The sequence below is a fragment of the Cervus elaphus genome, chromosome 29 (genome assembly GCF_910594005.1).
Source record: "Cervus elaphus chromosome 29, mCerEla1.1, whole genome shotgun sequence".
NCBI classification, from domain to species: domain Eukaryota; kingdom Metazoa; phylum Chordata; class Mammalia; order Artiodactyla; family Cervidae; genus Cervus; species Cervus elaphus.
Window position 1 is genome coordinate 43,959,433 of NC_057843.1, and position 23,015 is coordinate 43,982,447.

Genomic DNA, 23,015 nt, shown 5'->3' on the forward strand with positions numbered 1-23,015 from the left:
AACTGTGAGATAATCACCATGGCCTGGTTCATGCCACTAAGTTCTGGGGCAATTTGTTACACAGCTGTAAGTAGCTGAGACATTAAAGGTGGCTTCAGAGGAAAGCCTGAAGAGCAGGGGAGGCCTGGAGGTAGGACTGAGGGCTCAACAAAGAACCAGCCTAGAAGAGATCATAAACTCTGCACAGGCAGGGTCTGTGTCTGTTTTAGACAGCGCCTGCATCTCTGTGCCCACTGTATCCCTGGCGTCTTGTACACTGTCTGAATTATAGGAGGAACTCGAAAATATTTGTTAAACGTGCAGATGATAAGTTGAGAGAGACTTTCAATTTCTGATGAGATACAGTAGTTGCCACTCCCTCTGGTTCACTGACAAAGCAAAGAGCAGTGTGGCTTTGTGGCCAGGCTCTACTACCCACAGACAGTGTCTTATATGTAGCTTGTGTTCTATTTAACTCAAAAGTGTAGGCAAGGGAAGTAACAGCTCAACCTAATCACTTCATGGCAGTTTGCATGGCAGATGGTTGAGAGCACATTTATTCCTTTGCTATCATTCACCTAAGAAGAGGTTTCTTATTGGTTTCTGAGGTCTATTTGGCAAACTACATTGCGGCCCATTTTTGCTGTCCTGACAGCAGATCCTTTGGTTCTACAATTGTGCTTTTGGATAGGCTTCTGGGATGTTAACCTAGACGGTCTGCCATCCCCTCTTTTCTAAACAGTGTGAACCATATAGTAGAACGAAGTTGGTTTTAGAACCTATACTGGGATGCATATTCTTCTGCAGCAGGCCAGGAGAAGAACACTCTGAGTTAAGGATGCCTGGGGCCTAGTCCTTTTCAAGCCACAAAATAACATAAAAGCGAGTTGACTCTCTTAGGAAAACTGTCCTTCCTGACTCCTACCTGCTAAGAATACATCACATTCCAGCTCAGAATTTATCCACTTAGGGAAATCAGGCCTCAACAGAACACATAATTCATTCTGAAGTCTGTCTACTTGACTACAGATCTCATTTCAACTCCATCCTTTGCTACTCAGATCTTGGAAAATCTATGGCTGGCCAGAGCTCCCTGAGGAGATGTGAACTGGCAAAAAGGACCTCTCAGAGAAAGATACTTTTACAGGAATCCTTCATGAAAACAATCCTTCGGCAGCAAAAACAGTTCTTTTCACTCACTCACATACACTTGACGACACAATCACAACAGGATAAGATGTTGCTAACAAGCCTTAATGAATTAGCACATACACTTGACCTTGGTCAACAGTTTCCTAGCAACAAGAACAACAATCAAGTCCATGTAGGTTGATGCTGAATTCAGGGCAGAGGAAAGGGAGAGAGGACAGGGAGCAGGTGAAGCCAAGGAAACCAAGGTCGAGATGAAGCCAGGATGCTTTCTCAAAAAAAAAAAAGAAAGAAAGAAAGAAAGAAAGAAAAACTGTAGGCACAAAAGTGCACATGATCGGGGCAGGTGTTAACATCAAGCCCTCACTTCCCAGGATTTTGGCAATACCTCCCTCTCAGCAGGACAGTGGCTGGTTTCTGACTAAGAAGTGTTAGTGCCAAAATCGTTTCCTGCCTCAAAAGATTTTCACCAATTGGTCTCTGGAATTGGGGACATCAATAAAAGCTAAATGTTATCTGAAGGGAGTGGCGAAAAGTGCCATTATCACTAATTAGCAGTTTAGTTTGACTTAATCAATCAGACCAGCGGGGGGGGGGGGGTGGCGGGGGGGGGGGGGGAAGCGCTTACAATATGACAATATAGTGCTGCTGCTCAAGGTGGAAGTGGAGACCTGAGTCATTCAGAGCGCCTGAGCAGATGGGCAGCACCATGGGAGTGACCGCCAAAAACAGAGCAAGTGGAGAAGGCGTGCTAACGGCCAACTTCTCTAATTCACAGTCTGCCACTGACCAGCCCTAAATGTTAAATGAATTTCGACCTACTAAGGGCTTCCACTGTGACTCAGCTGGTAATCTGCCTGCAATGCGGGAGACATGGGTTCAATCCCTGGGCTGGGAAGATCCCCTGGAGAAGGAAAAGGCTACCCACTCCAGTATTCTGGCCTGAAGAATTCCATGGACTATACAGTCCATGGGGTCGCAAAGAGTCAGACAGGACTGAGCGACTTTCACTTTCAAGGCAACAAAATACCCCAAAGTTGTAATTCTGATTTCACATTTCCATGGATGACTTAGGATCTGCAAAACCATTTTGCTCCATAATTCTGGTGGAAAAAAAATCTGCTTAACTTATTTTACTGATGAAGAAACTGAAGTCGAGAAAGAAACCAGGTGACCAACTCAGTTGAGCTGCAGCAGGCCAACGACAGGGCTAAGATTTACATATAATGAGTGCTTACTGAGCATCATCAACATTGTGCAATTTGCTCTGAGTTACAAGAGGAGAAGAAAACACTACACCTTCAATAGACTGACAGTGACCATCAGAGGCTAATGCATGTGAGACAAGAAGAAAGTAAGACGCAAAGAATCAAGTGTTAAACTGCGGTTTACAGTTTAAGCTGGTGGTTACCAGTTTTGGGGCTTCCCAAGTGGTTCAGAGATAAAGAATTCACCTGCCAGGCAGGAGACACAGGTTTGATTCCTGGAGAAGGAAATGGCAACACACTCCAGTATTCTTGCCTGGGAAATCCCATGGACAGAGGAGCTTCATGGGTTCATGGGGTCACAAAACAGTCAGACACGACTCAGCAACTAAACAAGGAAAACAAATTTTGATTGGGCCTTAGAAATACTGATGGTGAGACCAAATCTCCAGAGATTCTAATCAAGAATCCTGGAATCTATCTATTCAAAGAGTAGGGCCCTGACTGCACTAAATAGGAATGCAATCTGGACAGAGCTGAGAGCCAGTTTAAGAAGTGGAGTACAGACCTAAGTCTGTTTAAAACAAGAGCAGATTTAGGATTTGTAATTACTAGTCCAATGAGTAAGCCAATGCAGGGTGGGGTGGGGATACAAACCAAAGGAGCCATGTCATCTCTGTTCAGTGGGGTCTGCCTAATCACACCTGAAATTTACATGAGGAAATTACTTCCTAGAGGAATGTCTGTCTTTGCCCAAGACAAAGGGCACAGACATCTGGGATGATTTGTCTTCTAAAGCTGTGAAATATGTCAAAGACCAGTGGGACTCTGGGAGAGCAAGGTGGCTTTTGTCAAAACAAAATAACATCCTCTCTATGGCTGCTCTCAACAAAGTGGTCAGTGAAAATCCGTGTTTCAAAGAAAGTGGACTGACAAGCTACATCTCTGTATTAAGAACATGTCAGTTACACCTGTAACGGGATCACTTCCCACTTAAAAGATGATAAGGTGCATTTCATAATTCCCCAGGATGACATGGGTCCAGGATTTAATTGGGTTACATGTGGAATTCAATTATCTATGATCTATCTGCTCTTCTCCTTGTACCTTCTCTTCGTCCCCCATACAGCCCCAGTCCACTTACTGAAATAATGCACAGTTGGGAGAACTGACAAGATTTTTCTAAAGACTCCTGGGAAGCTTCTGGAGTCCCAACTTATTAAGCAAGCATGTCAAGACATCCCAATTGTGGTCCCATGTGCTGTGATTCTATCTGGAAAGTGATAACAAAATGCTCTCTGGTGAAATCATCCATTTCCTTCCCTGTTGCTTTCCCCACATTTCCCCGCACAGTAGTTTCACAGATACACTGACTAGCGAGACAATTCATTAAAAAGTTGAGAAAGATTCCTCTTGGGAGTGGAATCAGGTCAAGAGAAAAAAATTGGAGCCTGGGGTTGAAAAAATCAATCTTGCCCATCACTTATCTTCATTCCATTGAGCATGGGGTAGCTGGAGATCTTGCCTTCTGCTGTGCAGATCATCAGACCAGTTTGCTCTGATCATTCCAATACAGTGATGATATAATGACAGTGGGAGACAACTGCTTGGTCCTGTAGACAGGGCAGGCCTGGAACTGAACTGACAGGTAAAACTCAAAAGGTGAGATAAATTAATCAGGAAAACTTCAAATCCAGGAGGAGAATGCAAAAGCACACGTTCTTCTAGCTCCTTTTGCTTTTTCATGATTGAAAATAAACTATGTATTTGCTCTCTGATAGGGACTTCTAGGTCAAACCTTTTCATTTCCAAGTTGTAACAGCAAGATCATGACACATTTAAAAACATTACGCTGGTCACATCAGGTCCTCACAGTTCATAGAAAAGTGTATTTTTGTTGTTGTTGTTACTGACAATGAAGTTCTGTTGTTTAAGAGCACTACTCGCCATTGGCAGGGATACGGCAATTTATTGCTGACCCTAAGTTGCAGAATGGGCCATTATATGTACTCTGGTAAAGGTAGTCATGTTGAAAACATTTCATTCTAAAAGTATGGACCATTAACCTAAGTAAGTATATAAACCTGAGGAGAAATCAATGCATCCACTTTGACCTCAGCAAACATCATTCTCACTGCAGCTGTTCATATTTTGGCTGCCATCCTTCCCACATATGTTCAGCAGTTTCCACACTCTAAGCCCATTGTCAAACCCACAGATCCTGAACTCTTCAGGGTTTTCACTGTCAAGATGCAAATCCACGTACCAATTAGGGCTCTTCACCTGAAGCAGTACAGCCCGCTCCTTGACCTACTTTTTACCTCTTTACGCTTGTGTGTGTAATATAAGCCAAATGTAAGTGTGTGTGCTCAGTGCATACACAGACACAGCGTGAAATTAAAATGAAAAACTCAGAACACCTAGCTCATCATATAACAGAGATAATACAGTAGTCATTTTCTATAAATTGTGCACATAATATACAGAAGTTGTTTGCCTTTATTATTATTTTTTTCAAGAAAGTGGACAGTAATGTGGAAATAATCCCTTTGTTCAGTGACTGATCTCTGAATAATGATTCCAACTCTTATTTTTAAAACATAAGGCAAAGAAATACAGAAACATAATTTTGAAAGTCAAATGGTACTATAAGGTTTATGGCAAAAACCAAAGTCCTTTTCTGTACTCCTCCCCACTCCATGGTTTCCTTTCAGCATTTCTTCCTGTATTTACTCCCACAGGCATAAAGACTGTGTTTACACTGCCTCACCTTGATTTTCAACTGCATACATTATTTCACAGGGCTCTCCTGGTAAATAATCTGTCTGCAATGCAGGAGACCTGGGTTTGATCCCTGGGTCAGGAAGATCCCCCACAGAAGAGAATGGCAACCCACTCCTGTATTCTTGCCTGGACAGAATTCCACGGACAGAGGAGCCTGGTGGGCTACAGTCCAAGGGGTCACAAAGAGTCAGACACGACTAAGTGACTAACACTTTCACCTTGATTTTTCAATTACAGATATTATTTCTTGGCTTCTACTATAAAAGACTAGGATTTATCTCCTTTATTCTACACCTTCCCTCATCTACTCAATGTTACTGGTTTTGGTTAATCAATATTGGGTGTTTGCATTCTGAAGACTATGCACATGCTCTTCTCTGAGACACACACAATGTAATACTGCATTTTTTGCATAACAAATGTTTTTAGTGAGATAAGTAGCTGAATTATTTTTCCATTTGCTTAGTTTTCTATGTACTGAACAATAACTTATGCCAAACTCAAAGGCAATCTAAGATTCCTCTCACTACAAATGTATTAGGAAATCTAGGACAGAGACAAGATCGTGGAGTAGAAGGACATGAGCTCAACTCTTCTTACGAAAACATCAAAATCACAACTAACTGCTGAAAAACCATCAACAAAAAATGCTGAAAGGTACCAATAAAAGATACCCCACATATCTAAAGGCAAGATGCCACAGTGAGATGGTAGGAGGGGCGCAGTTATGGTAAAATCAAATCCCATATCCGATGGGTGGATGACCCACAAACTGGAAAATAATTGTACCACAGAAACTCTCCCACAGGAATGAACGTTCTGAACCCCACATCAGGCTCCCCAGCCTGGGAGTCTGGCAATGGGAGGAGGAGCCCCCCCCAAAATCTGGCTTGATCGCAGGAATTTCATGGGACTCGGGGAAGCAAACTCCACTCTTGGAAGGCACACAAGGTCTTGTGCACACCAGGAACTAGGGAAAAAAAGCAGTGACCCCGTAAGACACTGGGCCAGACCTATCTGCTAGTCCTGGAGGGTCTCCTGCACAGGCAGCGGGTGGCTGCAGCTCACTGCAGACAAAGACATTGGTGGCAGCAGCTCTGTGGAATATTCACTAGCGGGAGCTCTCCTCAAAGTCGCTATTTTCTCACCAAGACCTGGCCCCACCCGATAGCCTGTAGCTCCAGTGCTGGGACACCTCAGGCTAAACAACCAACAGGCTGGGAATACAGCTCTTCCCATCAGCAGACAGGCTGCTTAAAGCCATCCTGAGCACACAGCTGCCCACTAAACACACCCCTTGACAGAGCCTTGCCCACTAGAAGGACAAACCCAGCTCCATTCGCCAGAGGGCAGGAACCAGTCCCTCCCACCAGGAAGCCTGCACAAGTGTCTTAGACAGCCTCATCCATCAGGGGGCAGACAGCGGAAGTAAGAACTACAACCCTACAGCCTGCAGAATGAAAACCATAATCACAGAAAGTCAAATGAAATGAGAGAGCAGAGGAGTATCTTCAGGATGAAAAAACAAAATAAGACCCTAGAAGAACAACTAAATGAAACGGAAACAGGCAATCTACCTGAAAAAGAAATCAGAGACATGACTGTAAAGACAATTCAAAATCTCAGAAAAAGAATGGAGGCACACACTGAGAAGTTACATGAGATGTTTAACAAAGACCTGGAAGAACTAAAGAACAGTGATGAACAATACAACAACTGACATTAAAACTACACTAGAGGGAATCAATAGCACAATAACTGAGGCAAAAGAATGGATAAGTAAGCTTGAAGACAGAATGGTGAAAATCATGTAACAGAATAAAGAAATGAGGACAGTCTTAGAGATCTCTGGGAGAACATTAAATGCAAGAACATTCACATTACAGGAGTTCCAGAAGAGAACAGAGAGAGGAAAGGCTTGAGAAAATATTTTAAGAGATAATAGTTGAAAACTTTCCCAAGGGAAAGGAAACAGTCACCTGACTACAGAAAGCACAGAGTCCTAGGCAGGATAAATCCAAGGAGGAACACACCAAGACACATAGTAATCAAAATGACAAAAAGCAAAGAAAAAACTTAAGAGTAACAAGACAAAAGGAACAAATAACATACAAGGGAACTCCCATAATGTCATCAGCTGATTTATCAGCAGAAGCTCTGACTCAGTCTTGACAGAGAAATCAAGGTTTTACAGATAAGCAAAACTAAGAGATTTCTGCACTAACAAATCAGCTTTGCAACAAATGCTAAAGAAACTTCTCTAAGCAGAAAAGATCACAACTAGAAACAAGAATATTATGAATGGAAAAGCTCACTGGTAAAGGCAAACATGTAGTAAAGGTAGAAAATAACCTACATACAAATACCCTGATAACTACCACAGTGCTGTCACCCACCTAGAGCCAGACATCCTAGGGTGTGAAGTCAAGTGGGCCTTAGGAAGCATCACTACAACAAACCTACTGGAGGTAATGGAATTCCAGCTGAGCTATTTCACATCCTAAAAGATGATGCTGTGAAAGTGCTGCACTCAATATGCCAGCAAATTTGGAAAACTCAGCAGTGGCCACAGGACTGGAAAAAGTCAGTTTTCATTCTAATTCCAAAGAAAGGCAATGCCAAATGTTCTTTGACAGTAGTAGTAGTAGTTCTTTGCAGTAGTCAAACTACTGCACAATTGTGCTCATTTCACATGCTAGCAAGGTAATGCTCAAAATCCTTCAAATCAGGCTTCAACAGTATGTGAACTGAGAACTTCTCTGAATGTTCAAGCTGGATTTAGAAAAGGCAGACGAACCAGAGATCAAACTGCCAACATTCACTGGATCACAGAAAAAGCAAGAGAATTCCAGAAAAATATCTTCTACTGCTTCACTGCTAAAGCCTTTGACTCTGTGGATCACAACAAACTGTGGAAAATTCTTAAAGAGATGGGAATACTCGACCACCTCATCTGCCTCCTGAGAAACCTGTATGCAGGTCAAGAAGCAACAGTTAGAACTGGACATGGAACAATGGACGGGTTCAAAATTGGGAAAGGAGAACATCAAGGTTGTATATTGCCACCCTGCTTATTTAATTTCTATGCAGTGAAATGCCAGGCTGGATGAATCATAAGCTGGAATCAAGACTGCTGGGAGAAATAGTGATAACCTCTGATATACAGAGGAAACCATCCTAATGGCAGAAAGAAAAGAAGAACTAAAGGCCCTCTTGATAAAGGTGAAAGAGGACAGTGAAGAAGTTGGCTTAAAACTCAGCATTCAAAAAACTAAGATCATGGCATCTGCTTTCATCACTTCACAGCAAATGATGCAGGAAAAAATGGAAATAGTGACAGACTTCATTTTCTTGGGCTCCAAAATCATTGCAGATGGTGACTGCAGCCATGAAATTAAAAAGTGCTTGCTCCTTGCAAGAAAAGCTTTGAAAAACCTAGAAAGCATATTAAAAAGTAAAGACATCACTTTGCAGACAAAGGTCCATATAGGCAAAGCTATGGTTTTTCCGGTAGTCATGTATGGATGGGAGAGCTGGAATTTAAAGAAGGCTGAGCACTGAAGAATTGATGCTTTCAAACTGTGGTGCTGGAGAAGACTCTTGAGAGTCCCTTGGGCTACAAGGACATCAAACCAGTCAATCCTAAAGGATATCAGTCCTGAATATTCATTACAAGGACTGATGCTGAAGCTCCAATACTTTGGCTACCTCAGGCAAAGAGTTAACTCAGTGGAAAAGACCGTGATTCTGGGAAAAGATTGAGGACATGAGGAAAAGGGGGAGACAGAGGATGAGATGGCTGAATGGCATCATCAACTCAATGGACATGAGTTTGAGCAGTCTCTGGGAGATAATGAAGGACAGAGAAACCTGGTTGCTGCAGTCCATCGGGCTACAAAGAGTTGGACATGACTGAGCAACTGACTATTATGATATCAAAACTAGCAGCTGTGAGAATAGGAGGGCACAAATGCAGGATATCGGAAATGCATTTGAAATTAAAACTCCTGCAACTTAAAACAATCTTATTTATGTATAGACTGCTATATCAAAAGGGCTTCCCTGGTGGCTCTGATGGTAAAGAATCTGCCTGAGATGCAGAAGAGTCAGGTTTGATCCCTGGATTGGGAAGATCCCCTGGAGAAGGGAATGGCAACCCACTCCAGTATATTCTTGCCAGGAGAATTCCAAGGACAGGGAAGACTGGTAGGCTACAGTCCATGGGGACCCCAAGAGTGGGACATGACTGAACCTCATGATAATCGCAAGCCAAATATCTACAACAGATATACACACACACAAAAGTTAAAGGAACCCTAACACAACACTAAAGTTAGTAATCAAATCACAAGAGAACAGGAAAAAAAGACCTACACAAATAAATAAAAAACAATCAAGAAAACGGCAGTAAGAACAGAGATACAAGCTTCCAGTTCAAGATGGCAGAGTAGAAGGATGTGTGCTCATCTCCTGCTATGAGAGCACCAAAATCACAACAAACTGTTGAACAACCGTCAACAGGAGGATGCTGGCACCTACCAAAAGAAGATACCCCATTTCCAAAGACAAAGAAGAAGCCATAGCAAGACAGTAGGAGGGGCACAATCATGATAAAATCAAATTCCCTACTCACCTGGTGGGTGACCCTTTATGGGTAACAATAAACCAAAGAAGTTCTCCCGCTGTCATGAAGGTTCTGAACCCACGTCTGGCCTCCCAGCCTGGGGATCTCACAAACGGACTGGGAATCCCCAGGGAATCTGACCTTGAAGGCCAGTGGGATTTGATTACAAGACTTCCACAGGACTGGGGGAAAGAGACTCCAGTCCAGGAGGGCACAAACAAAACCCTGGGTGCACCAAGACCTGAGGAAAGGAGCAGTAACACCACAGGAGACTGAACCAAAGCCACCTGCTAGTGTCCGAGGGCCTCCTATGGAGGCCTGGGTTGGCAGGGGCTTACCACAGGGACGGGGGCTCTGGCTGCAGCACTCTGGGAAGGTTCCCCTTGGCATAAACTCTCTTGGAAGTCACCATTAACCCCACCATAAAGCCCTTAGACCTGAGGGCTGGGTCGCCTCAGGCCAAAAAACTACCATGGAGGGAAGTAAGAGAAAGAAGCAACAACAGAATAAAACAATATTAAAAGAGGCCCTTAAGGTCTGTGAATAGGATGAGTGTTTTGGGGGAGATGAGTGATCTGGGCGTGCATTTTCTATTTTGATTTGAAAAGGCACATTTTTTCACATCATAACGTCTCTATACTGATGGTATAAAGTGAAGTGAAGTGTCAGTTGCTCAGTGGTATCCAACTCTTTTGTGACCCCATAGACTGCAGCCCGCCAGGCTCCTCTGTCCACAGAATCTTCTAGGCAAGAATACTGGAGTGGATTGCCATTTCCTTCTCCAGGGAATCTTCCCGACCCAGGAATTGAACCCATGTCTCCTGTGTCTGCTGCATTAACAGCAGTGGATTCTTTGCCACTGGGCCCTAATTATTAATTAATAATTATTAATAATACTGTGTTGCATATTTGGAAGTTGCTGAGGGAACAGGCTGTAAAAGTTTTCATCCCAAGAAAAATTTCTGTAACTCTATATGGTGACAGATGTTATCTAGACTTATCGTGGTGATCATTTCACAATATATACAAATATCACATCATTATGTTTTATGTCAATTACACCTTGAGAATATAAAATAATAATCATAAAAGATAAAAAGAACATATTGAAAATTACTTTAAATGCTCCAACCAAAAGACTGGCTGAGTGGATACAAAAACAAGACTCATATATATGTTGTCTACAAAAGACTCACTCACAATCTAGGGAAACATACAGACTGATACTAAGGAGGTGGAAAAAGTTAGTCAATGCAAATGGAAATCAGAAGAACACTGCAGGAGCAATACTCAGACAAAACAGACTTTAAAGAAAGTTACAAGAGATAAAGGAGGACACGACATAATGATCAAGGGATCAAGCCAAGATGAAGATATAACCATTGTAAATATAAATGCACCCAATGCAACAGCACCTCAACATGTAAGGCAAATACTAACAGCTATAAACAGACATCAACAGTAATACAATAGTAGTAGGCGACTTTAACACTTCACTTTCATCAATGGATAGATCATCCTGATAGAAAATCAATAAGGAAACACAGGCCTAAAAAGATACATTAGACCAGATGAACTTAATTGATATTTACACAGCATTCCATCCCAAAGGCAGCAGGATACACATTTTTCAAGTGCACATGGAACATGTTCCACAACTGATCACATGCTGGACCATAAAATAAGTGGTGGTAAATTTAAGAAAACTGAAATCATATCAATCATGTTTTCCCACTACAATGCTACAAAATAAGAAATCAACTACAAGAAAAAGACTGCAAAAAACACAAGCACAAACACATGGAGACTAAACAATACACTACTAAACAACCAACAGATCACTGAAGAAATTGAAGAAGAAATAACCAAAAAATCCCTAAAGACAAATGAAAACAAAAGCATGATGATTCAAAACCTATGGCACACAGCAAAAGCAGTTCTAAGAGGGAAGTTTATAGCAATACAATATTACCTCATGAAACAAGAAAAATCTCAAATAAACAACCTAACCGTATTACCTAAAGCAACCAGAGAAAGAACAAAGAAAACCCAAAGTTAGAAGGAAAGAAATCACAAAGATCACAGCAAAAATAGAGGCAAAGAAAACAACAGAAAAAAAATAAATGAAACAAAAAGCTGATTCTTTGAAAAGATACATGAAATAGATAAACCTTTTAGCCAGACTCACCAAGAAAAAAAGGGAGAGGGTGCAAATCAATAAAACTTGAAATGAAAAAGGGAGCAGTTACAATAGACACCATTGAAATGCAAATGACCATAAGAGACCACTAAAAGAAACTATATGCCAATGAAATAGACAACTTAGAAGAAATGGACAAATTCTTAGAAAGGTATGCTCTTATAAGACTGAACCAGAAAGAAATAGAAAATATGAATATCAATCACAAGTACTAAACTGAAACTGATCAAAAAACTTAAACAAAAGTCCAGGACCGGATGGCTTCACAGGCAAATTCTATTATACATTTAGAGAACATTTAACACCTATCTTCTGAAGCTATTCCAAAAAACTGCAGAGGAAGGAACAAACCCATCTATGAGGTCACTATCACCCTGATACCAAAACCAGACAAAGATAACACACAAAAAAGAAAATTACAGGTCAATATCACTGATGAACAGACACACATAAACAGACACGGTGTATGATTAAAGGGATCATACACCATGATCAAGTGGGATTTATCCCATGCATGCAAGGATTTTTCAAAATCCGCAAATCAATCAGTGTGATACACTATACCAACTGAAAAATAAAAACCATATGATCATTTCAATAGATGCAGAAGCTTTTGACAAAATCCACCACCCACTTACAATAAAAACTCTCTAGAAAGCACCTCAACATGTTGTTCAGTCTCTAACACCTCAACATAAGCCATATATGACAAACCTACTGATGATATCACACTCAATGGTGAAAAGCTAAAAGCATTTCTTCTAAGATCAAGAACAAGGCATGGATGCCCACTCTTACACTTTTATTCAACATAGGTTTGGAAGTCTTAACCAGAGCAAAGAAGAAAAAGAAATAAAAGGAATCCATTTTGGAAAAGGAGTAAAACTGTCACTATTTGCAGATGATATGATACTATACATATAAAATCCTAAAGATGCTACCAGAAAACTACTAGAACTCATCAATGAATTTGGTAAAGTTGCAAGATAAAAAATTAATTCATGGAAATCTCTTGCATTTCTATATGACAACGAAAGATCAGAAAGAGAAATTATGCAAACAATCCTATTTACCATCACAACAACAATAATAAAATTCCTATGAATAAAAACCTACCTAAGGAGGCTAAAGACATGTACTCTGATAACTGTAAGGCTCTGATGAAAGAAATCAAAGACGACACAAATAGATGGACAGATACCCTGTTCCTGGATTAGAAGAATCAATATTATCAAAATGACTATGCTATCCAAGGCAATATACAGATTCAATGCAAGTCCTTTCAAATTACCAATGGCATTTTTCCAGAACTAGAAGAAAAAATTTTTTAATTTGTATGGAGACACAAAAGACCTCGAATAACCAATGCAATCTTGAGAAAGAAGAATGGGAGCTGGAGGAGTCAGGTACCTTGACTTCAAACTATACTATAAAGTTACAGTCATCAAAAACCAGTATTGTAGTGACAGAAATATAGATGAATGGAACAGGACAGCAAGTGCAGAAATAACCCACTCACCTATGGCCAATCTATGACAAAGGAGGCAAGAGTACCCAATGGAGAAAAGACAGTCTCTTCAGTAAATGGTGATGGAAAAACCAGACAGTTACATGTAAGAAAGATTATCACATTCTTTAACACCACACACAAAAATAAACTTAAAATGGATTAAAGATCTAAACGTAAGATGGGACAGTATAAATTCTTAGAAGAAAACATAGGCATAACACTCTGACATAAATTGCAGCAATATCTTATTTGATCAATCTACTAGAGTAATAGAAATAATCACAAAAATAAACAAATGAGACCTAATTAACCTCAAAAGTTTGCACAGCAAAAGAAACCATAAACAAAATGAAAAGACAACCCACAGAATGGGAGAAAATATTTGCAAAGGATGCTACTGACCAAGGATTCATCACCAAAATTTACAAAGAGCTCATGAAGCTCAATACCAGAAAGACAAACAACCCAATCAAAAAATGAACAGAAGATCTAAATACACCTTTCTCCAAAGAAGAGATACAGATGGCCACGAGGTATATAAAAAGATGCTCAACACTGCTAATTATTAGAGAAATGCATATCAAAACTGCTGTTAAGGATATGAAAATAAAACATTTCTTACAAAGGAAAAAAAAAAAAACTGCAATGAGATAACACCTCAGCTTGGTCAGAATGTCCATCATCAAAAAGTCTATAAATAATAAATGCTAGAGAGGGTGTGGAGAAAAAGGACCCATCCTACAGATGGGAGTATAAACTGGCACAGCCTCTAACGGAGAACAGTATGGAGATTCTTTAAAAAACTAAAAACAGAACTATCATATGACTCAGCAATTCCATTCCTAGGCATATATCTGGAGAGAACCATGGTTTGAATGGATATGCACCCTGTTTTTCATTGCAGCACTATTTACAATAGCCAAGACATGGAAGCAATCTAAATGTCCCTGGACAGATGGATGGATAAAGCAAATGTGGTGCGTGCGTGTGTGTGTGTGTGTGTGTGTGTGTGTGTGTGTGTACACACACACATATACATATAATGGGATATTACTCAACCATTAAAAAGGATGAAATAATGCCATTTGAAGCAACATGGATGGACCTGGAGATTATCACACTAGGTGAAGTCAGACAGAGAAAGACAAGTATTATTTGATATCACTTATATGCAGAATCTTAAAAAAATGATACAAATGATTCTTTGAGCTTGCTTACAAAACAGAAACAGACTCATAGACTTAGAGAACTAACTCATGGTTACCAGGGTAGGTGGGGTGTGGGGAAGGTTCAGGGAAAGGGTAAACTGGGAGTTTGGGACTGACAAGGATCTACCATACAGCACAGGAAACTCTGTTCAATATTCTGCAATAACCTAAATGGGAAAAGAATTTCTGAAAGAATAGATACATGTATATGTATAACTGAACCACTTTACCATACACCTGAAAATAAACAACACTGTTAATCAACTATAATAAACAACACTGTTAATCCAATATAAAATAAAAAATTTTAAAGTAGTATATCTTTCAAAGATAAAAAGTTCTAATGAAATATAGATTTAAAATATTTTAAAAATATTAGGAAATCTCTCATTTCCATACTTTCTGGAAACCTCCCATGTGGAGCCCTTCAAGCTCCAGCCCACCCTGGAAATGGCTTGGCTGCTGCCTTGTCTTTCTACACAGCTATCATCTCCTCCCCTATCACCACAGGCAATTCCTGGTCTCTTTCCTGTGTTGAGATTCTGTTTCCCAATCCCATCTTCTTTCTTGAGTTTGATTTACACTCCCATTTTGGGGGGAGCAATTCTTGAACAGCTTCCTGAGAAAAGGTGCCAGGAGGTAAATTTTCTGGGGTTCTGCGTAACTGAAAAAGTCTTACTCCACCTTCACACTTAATTGGGTGTTGGCCAGTTAACTGGCCAATCGCACACTGAGCCTGGGTGTTGGCCTCCCAGGTTCCAATGTTGCTTTTGAAGAGTCTACCATTGTGTGATTCCTAATAATTTGTAACCTGTTTCTCCCTCTCTGAAAGCCTGGAGGATATCCTCCTTCCGCCCTGTTCTGAAATTTCTGTGGGTCTTTTATTGTTCTAGGTACCTAGTGGAATTTTCCAATCAGAAAACTCTCATGTCCTTTGCCTTGAGCAAACAGTTTTTCATAATTTCTCCATTTTATCTACATTCCTAATTCTTTCCATCTAGTGACTTAACTACTCTACTTTCTTGAAGATTTTTTTCTTCTTTGTCTTCTAATCAACCCACTGAAGGATTTTAAAAATTCCTGCCATTTTTTAAATTAAATTTTGTTTGGAATGTTTTCTTTTAAAATGAAATCCTATTTTAATTTATGGCTCCCCATCTTCTCATCTGGTCCCATCACTTCATGGCAAATAGATGGGGAAACAGTGGAAACAGTGACAGATTATTTTGGGGGGCTCCAAAATCACTGCAGATGGTGACTGCAGCCATGAAATAAAAAAACGCTTACTGCTTGGAAGAAAAGTTATGACCAACCTAGACAGCATATTAAAAAGCAAAGACAATACTTTGCCAACAAAGGTCAGTCTAGTCAAGGCTATGGTTTTTCCAATAGTCATGTATGGATGTGAGAGTTGGACTATAAAGAGAGCTGAGTGTCGAAGAATTGATGCTTTTGAACTGTGGTGTTGGTGAAGACTCTTGAGAGTCCCTTGGACTGCAAGGAGATCCAACCAGTCCATCCTAAAGGAGATCAGTCCTGACTGTTCATTGGAAGGACTGATGTTGAAGCTGAAACTCCAATACTTTGGCCACCTGATGTGAAGAGCTGTCTCATTTGAAAAGACCCTGATGCTGGGAAAGACTGAAGGCAGAAGGAGAAGGGGATGACAGAGGATGAGATGGTTGGATGGCATCACCAACTCAATGGACATGAGTTTGAGTAAACTCTGGGAGTTGGTGATGGACAGGGAAGCCTGGCGTGCTGCAGTCCACAGGGTCGCAAAGCGACACGACTGAGCGACTGAACTGAACTGATTTTCTCTTTCTGAGGATATTAGTGAATGTTTTATAATTTTTTCCTGCTCTAAGCACTGCCTTTATTTCTCCAAGTTCCTTTTCCATTTGCTTTTTGTTTGTCTATCTTTCATGTTAGAGATGTTCCTTAAATGTCCATTGATCCTTGGGCATCCACTCATATTTAACAGAGGGTCCCCAAAAAGACTACTGGAAGATTCATAAGTGGTAGTAAACTTCATTGTGGGGTGATCAGGTGGGGACCAAGAGTTTTGTTGGAAAGCCCCCAAACATTAGTAACTGAAGGTATCTATTCTTGGCCCTTTTTCTTTCCTCAGAAAGGAATATTCTAATCTCTGGCTGGGGGCTGGGAGGGGGTGAGTTCTAAGCCTGATGGCTAAGAATTACAAGACCTTCTCAGGGCCAAATGGTTAGTGGGCCCTGTGTTCCATAAGGCACTCCTAAAACCCACTTTCAGCCGTGGCTAGTGTCCCCAGTTCTAGCACTTCTCTGGTCCACGATTTCTTTACAGTAAGCCTCCTACCTTCTATGGAGGCGAGGGGGGAATGGTAATCTGGTGGCATGGGCTGGAGAAGGGATTTGGAGTCTAATTTCTCCCATGACACAACTTCAAACAATCCTCTTTTCTTTTCAGGCATACTCTTGCCATCTGAGACATCCAGTGTTTCATTCCTTAGCCTTTTAAGGGGCCTCACAGACACTAGGCGGAGCAGGGAACACAGAAACCTTATCAGTGTATTAGTGAGAACCCATCAGGCTATGAGGCTATGCTGTGGCCAATGAACCGCCCCAGATCCCCAAGGTTTAAAGCAGCAGACGTTGAGTCCTCTCTCACACTTCATGTCTGCAGGGCAGCAGGGAGCCCTGCTCATCAGTCACCGGGACCCGCGTGGACAGAGGCTCTCCCATCCCGTGACACCAGCACTTCCGCCTGAGGCTTCGGCGGAAGCCGGTGCTCCGAGCTGCTCCCGCCTAGAAGCAGCATCACTGCAGGGCTCCCATTTCACTGCCGTGTCAACTCTGAAGGGGTCAGGAGGGGCAGGAGTCCTCCCTGGGCTTGAAAGCAGAGAACAGCCGGCAATACAGGGGTGGGGGCACAGATGTCTTCCACAGCCAACCACCACTGCGGTGTTCCAAAATTTTGTTCTCACCTGCTGCTGCTTCCTGTCTCCCGGCACTTACGGGTTTACATATTTTTACTATTTTTACCGTCACTTTAGCATCGCTTAAAGAGCAAGCAGAGATAAACACCAATTTAAGCCACACAACACACCATTCCAAGCAGCCAAAACGCTCCCATTTATGACGTGTGTTTGCTCCCATCCATGTCTCTGATTCTACCACGACTCTGTTCTTTACTCCGAGTGAATCTGCTGCCTAAAGAGAGAGGGGCTCAGCTCGGCCCTCTGTGATGACCTAGAAGGGGGGGAAGGGGGTGGGGGTGGGAGGGAGGCTTAAGAGGAAGGGATATAGGAACAGGCAGAGCTGATTCACTTTGTTGTAAAGCGGAAACTAACACAACGTTGTAAAGCAATTATATGCTAATTAAAAATACCTTTTTTTTTTTTAAAAAGAGAGAGATGGGTAAACTGTGGGACTTTCAGCACTAGTCATTCATTAACAATATTTTCAAGAAGGGGACTGGAGGGTAGTTCTCAAACATATACCTGGAAAAGAGCCTTTACTAGAAGCAAAGCATTTATAAAGTACTTTTTCCAGAAAACAATTATTTCCACTCACTGCTGAGCATCTAGTCTGCGTTCAGGAAGTCTTTGCTAATGAGCAGTTCTATTTTCGAATTCTGTAGGATTCAGTAGCAAGCAGATGTCAGTTTCCTCCAAGTAAGAGAAAAATGCTAAAGTTCCGAGGGAATTAAAAGTAGTGCGAAGAACAAATTTAGCTAACAGCAGGTATCTCTGGCAGGTAGTAGTACAGGTGGTTTTTATTTCGGTCTATTTGCATCACTGCAGTTTCTGATGTCGGTATTTTGAGAATGCACTGCTTCTGTGACAAGAATTCCAGCACCCCTTCCCCAGGCCTGTTGACCATAACCAGAGTGGGAGAGACCCTTCCAGGAAACCGCACCCATGGTAATATGAGATTTAGCTAGGTCTCTAATCCATAGGGGCTTACATGGAAAAACTACCCACATGATACTTGTCTTTTAAATCAGTGGTTCTTCTTTTTAAAAAAAAAAAACACACTCAAGAATGACAAGGAGAATTTACAAAACAAAACAAAGCAAGGAAAACAAACGCAAAGAACAGATCACTGGACCCCCACCTCAGGTATTCCGGTTTGGAAAGGAAAGGTAGTAATTCCATTTTTAACAAGTACCTTCCAGGAAGACTTCAGGCCACAGTGCTTTTAATAGAGCTTTTCCATTTTCTATAACAGCATACATGAAATGAGCACTCTGTAAATATTTTTTGATGCTAAGGTGGAAACTAACAGAATGTATACACTTGTATTTTCCCCCATAATAACATCAAAGAGGGAGCAAATGAAGGGCTTTCCTATAAATATGGCATGACAGAGGAAATGCAACCCACAAATTCAGACGGTTTAAAGACAACTGGTGGATTACTTTAAGGCACAGGGTTTTGGGTTTGCTTTGTATTAACTATTCATAACTCAGAAAGCCCTATTCACCAATTTCTTAGTGTTAAGTTGAATTTCTGACGAGATGGGATTCTAAAGCATCACCAACTATTCTAAAGTCAATTCTACCTTCTGAATGAGACACTTTGTAAGAGGGCTGTTTTATTAATTCCAGTGGATAAAAGCAAGCCCCCAGCCCTAGCGGAAGCTGTGCGGTGGGTTCATCATCAGCCTGCAGGGACCAGGTGATGAAGCCGGTTGTTTCACGGAGCTGGTTCAGGTAGAAGGCTGAAGGAAGAGGCCAGCATCTGTACCGAACGCTCCTGTGGTTTTTTTTCCAATGGCTGTCCAAGTTTCTAAAAGGATTTAGAACCTGGTCTCCTGCCAGCTCCCTAATTTTAAAAGCCTGCTCCATTTCCACTACATTTGCAAAATGCTAGCTGCATCCCTCCAAGCCAGGAGAAACCTGTAGAGAGCCGGAGGTCACTGAGGATCCTGCACAGGAGACCACCTACTTTAAACTGTTGAATGTGAAGCCTGGAGAACTGACCCAATGCTGCCCCCTGGCTGGGGAAGATGCAGATCCTTTTCCAGCTTGTTCCAACCCTGCCTTAAAGGTGATTCAATCAGCTAACAGCCATTGTTGAAATTTCACTTTAGTGTTAGTTGCTCAGTCGTGAATGCCTCTTTGCAACCCCACGGATTCCTATCCCATGGAATTCTCCAGGCAAGAACACCAATGTGGGGATATTCCTGACCTGGGAATCAAACCTGGGTCTCATGCATGGCAGGCACATTCTTTACCATCTGAGCCACCAGGGAAGCCCATGATGCCTGTGATTTAATCAGCTAACAGCCAATGTTGACTGTTACTAAAAGAGGAGGCAAACGACATCTCTGACCTGCACAGCCTTTTACCTATAAGCAAAATGAACAAACAGCTTCCAATAGTGGTTTCTCACTCCTAAAGATATACTCAGAAATAGATAGGTGCAATCATAAAATGCAGAATTAAATGAAATCAAATTTAACCTCTTGACCCTTCTTTTACTCCAAGCTCCCATTTTAAATGAAAGTGCTTAAAAATTATTCAAGAGAATGGAAAAGTGAGAGTCGGAGGAGAAAGAGAATCTTTAGAGTCAGGTAGTGGGGGCAAAGGTTAGCCTTCTTGATTTATTTCTCAACAGACTGTGACACCCAAGCTTGCCGAGTTATCAAATTTCTTGGATATTTAAAAAATGGAAAGTGAAAGGCCGACGAGGCAGCAACAGCTTTCCGTAGCTCTTCACAATAAAGTATATTTCAGTTCAAAAGCATGTCTTTAGTGAGGTGTGAAGCTCCCTCTAGTACCACCAGAAATGAAAACTAAGCCCTTCTTCTAAGTCACAAAGGGAAAAAAAAAAAAAAGCAAACAAACTGTAGACACCCTTGGCTGGAAAGGGCCCAGAAGAATTTCCTTGATTTCCTCTAAAAAGGCCACTATTCATCCTAAACCTTTAAGGGGTTGATTTAAGACAGTGGTTCTCAAATTGTGGTCCTGGGACCAGCAGCCATCAGCATCACCTAGGAACTTTTAAGTGACAACGCTGAACTTAGCCTGAGCCCTGAGATCCCGGAAAACAGCAAAGGTTAAAGACTTCTATCCTCCCATTTTGTGTTGTGAATACGGCTTATGCAAAGAACCTCTTTCCCATACAACTTGAGTAACTCACAGGTGCCCCTTTGTTTACCTATGACAAGGCCACACACAGACCCCTCAAATTCCCATTCTTTGCCTGAGAAATGATTAGCTGAGCTCATTAGTCAAAACAGTGCTTATTAACCAACCTTTGATTAAGTTTCTCACCTTCTTCCAGGTTCCTGGAACTTTTGCCAGCTTACTGCCCCTCCTCACCAGCCCCTCGTGAGAAAAGGTTTTTCTCAGATTAAAACACTATCAAGGGCAGTGCATTCAAACCATGCTTCATCCCACTTCCTCACATCTTGTCCTTTCAGGCCTTGCTTACTCCTACCTATGAAAGAAGAATCCCCTTTTGCCTAACCCTAGAAAGAGACCCTTGCAGATCCCACAGTTCCGTTACTGCAAGAGTTTCTGTTACAACAGTACCTTTCCAATTAAGTCTCACTTATTCAATCCAGACTTGTTTTTTATTTAACGTTAGAAATACAAATTTTTAGGCCCTGCCCCAAATCTAAGTGTGAAACCAGGGGATGGAAAGAGGTGCGCCTGGAAACCAATTTCTGAACAAGTGCTCCAGCAGCAGTTTGAGAATCACTAATTTATCGCAATCTCTCAACACTAAACTCCTTCCCACCTGGTTTTCGCTCACCGGCTCTTAAGCGCAAGCTGTTTCTAAGCATGCCCACAGATCATTTCTGTCATCAAGTCATTTCTAATGACAAATGACTCCACCCAGCGCCCGTCTCCCTTCCTGGCCGCCCGTGGAGCTGAGCGAGCCCGAACCCGCACACACTTACATCGCCATCCACCGGCCTCTGGTCGTCACAATCTCTGGTGGGACTAATGTCCTGGCGCATGACCCAGATGGGCTCTTTGGGCTCGTCGGGGGTGTAAGGCGAACGGATGGTCCTGGTTTTCACCTCCTCGATGGCCTCCTTGATGTCCTTGATGGCCAGCGAGATAGCATCCCTCTTTTCCTTGCTGTACCGCTGCACCGCCTCGCCGCCGGCCGCCCGCTGCGGCCCCACCGGCGCTTGCAGCCCAGGGCTGTCGGGGCGGCCCCCGCCCGGGGTGGGGGCGCGCTCCAGGTCCTGCTCGGCCTCGGGCATGTCCTCGGCCGCCTTGTCGAGGCTTTGCGAACTCATGCTCTGCTTGACCTCGGCCACGATCTGGTCGATGTCCTCCTCCTGCTCGTAGCTGTCCATGCGGGGGTAGGGCGCGAACTCGGCCTCCTTCTCGGGGCTGTCGGACTCGCCGTCGGAGCGCTCGTCATAGTGGTGCAGCCGCGCGCCCAGGGCCTCCTGGCGGTAGGCGGCCGCCTCGTCGCGCTCCTGCTCGTAGAGCCGCAGACCGTCGCGCGCGTCCAGCTCGGGCGCGTCCCCGATCTCCTCGTACACGTGCTCCTGGAGGCCCCCGTAGTCGGCGTAGGGCTCGGCGTAGGGCTCGTCCTCGCCGCGGTGGAAGAGCCGGTGCGTGTAGACATAGCCCGAGTAGGCCGCGTTCATGGCCTCCTCGTGCTCCAGCGAGTGGAAGTGCAGGTGGTTGGGCAGCGCGCGGCGGTGCGTGGCCTCGGCGTGCTCGGCCTCCGCCTGCTCCGTGTACTCCTCGGCCTCGGGCCGGTACTGCACGGCGTACGCGCTCTCGTCGTCGGGGTCCTGCGCGCGCTCGGCGTCGTAGCCGTCGCGGGCCGCGGCGATCACGTCGCCCTCGGCCGTGTCCGTGTGGTTGTGGAAGCCGCTCTCCGTGCTGGCCGAGCGCGCCAGGCACTCCCCACGCTCCTCTTCTTCCTGCTGCTGCTGCTGCCCAGGCTGGGCGCGAGGGTCCTCGACGGCGCGCCCGCGCCGGGGGCGGCCCGCATAGTGCTGCTGCTGCTGCTGCTCCTCCTCCACTTCGGGGTGCTCCAGGTCGGCCTCCACCGACTCGTTCACCTCCCCGCCTGCCGCCTCGTCCGTCACCTCCACCTCCGCGGCCCCCTCCAAGTGGTTCATGGTGGGCGTCGGGGACGGCTGGGAGAGAGGCTGGGCCGGCTCACTGCGCTCTCATTTTGCTCCACCCGGCTGGAAAAACAAGAAGGGGGAGGGGCTATTACGTGGTTCAGACTGTAGGCAGAAGCCGAGTACCAAGATAATCATAAAAACAGCTGTTATTGATCTCGTCTGAATCGCGGTCAATTAAAAAGTGATTGCAAATTTAAGCTCAAGCTGACAGCACATAGTTCATCATCTTCGAAGCACGTGTCGTAATTTGTAATTACGTGTCT

At 43.1% G+C, this 23,015-nt stretch overlaps 1 protein-coding gene across 4 annotated transcripts in view; it reads right to left on the bottom strand.

Moving 5' to 3' along the window:
• The window catches only part of APBA1 (amyloid beta precursor protein binding family A member 1), a 234,487-nt gene that overhangs the window by 62,110 nt on the left and 149,362 nt on the right, over positions 1-23,015 (bottom strand). For all 4 annotated transcript variants that reach the window (XM_043890988.1, XM_043890989.1, XM_043890992.1 and 1 more), the window contains one exon: positions 21,553-22,812. In XM_043890988.1, coding sequence (XP_043746923.1) covers positions 21,553-22,743 — 1,191 coding nt within the window. In that variant the 5' untranslated portion in view covers positions 22,744-22,812. The remainder of the gene's footprint in view (positions 1-21,552; positions 22,813-23,015) is intronic.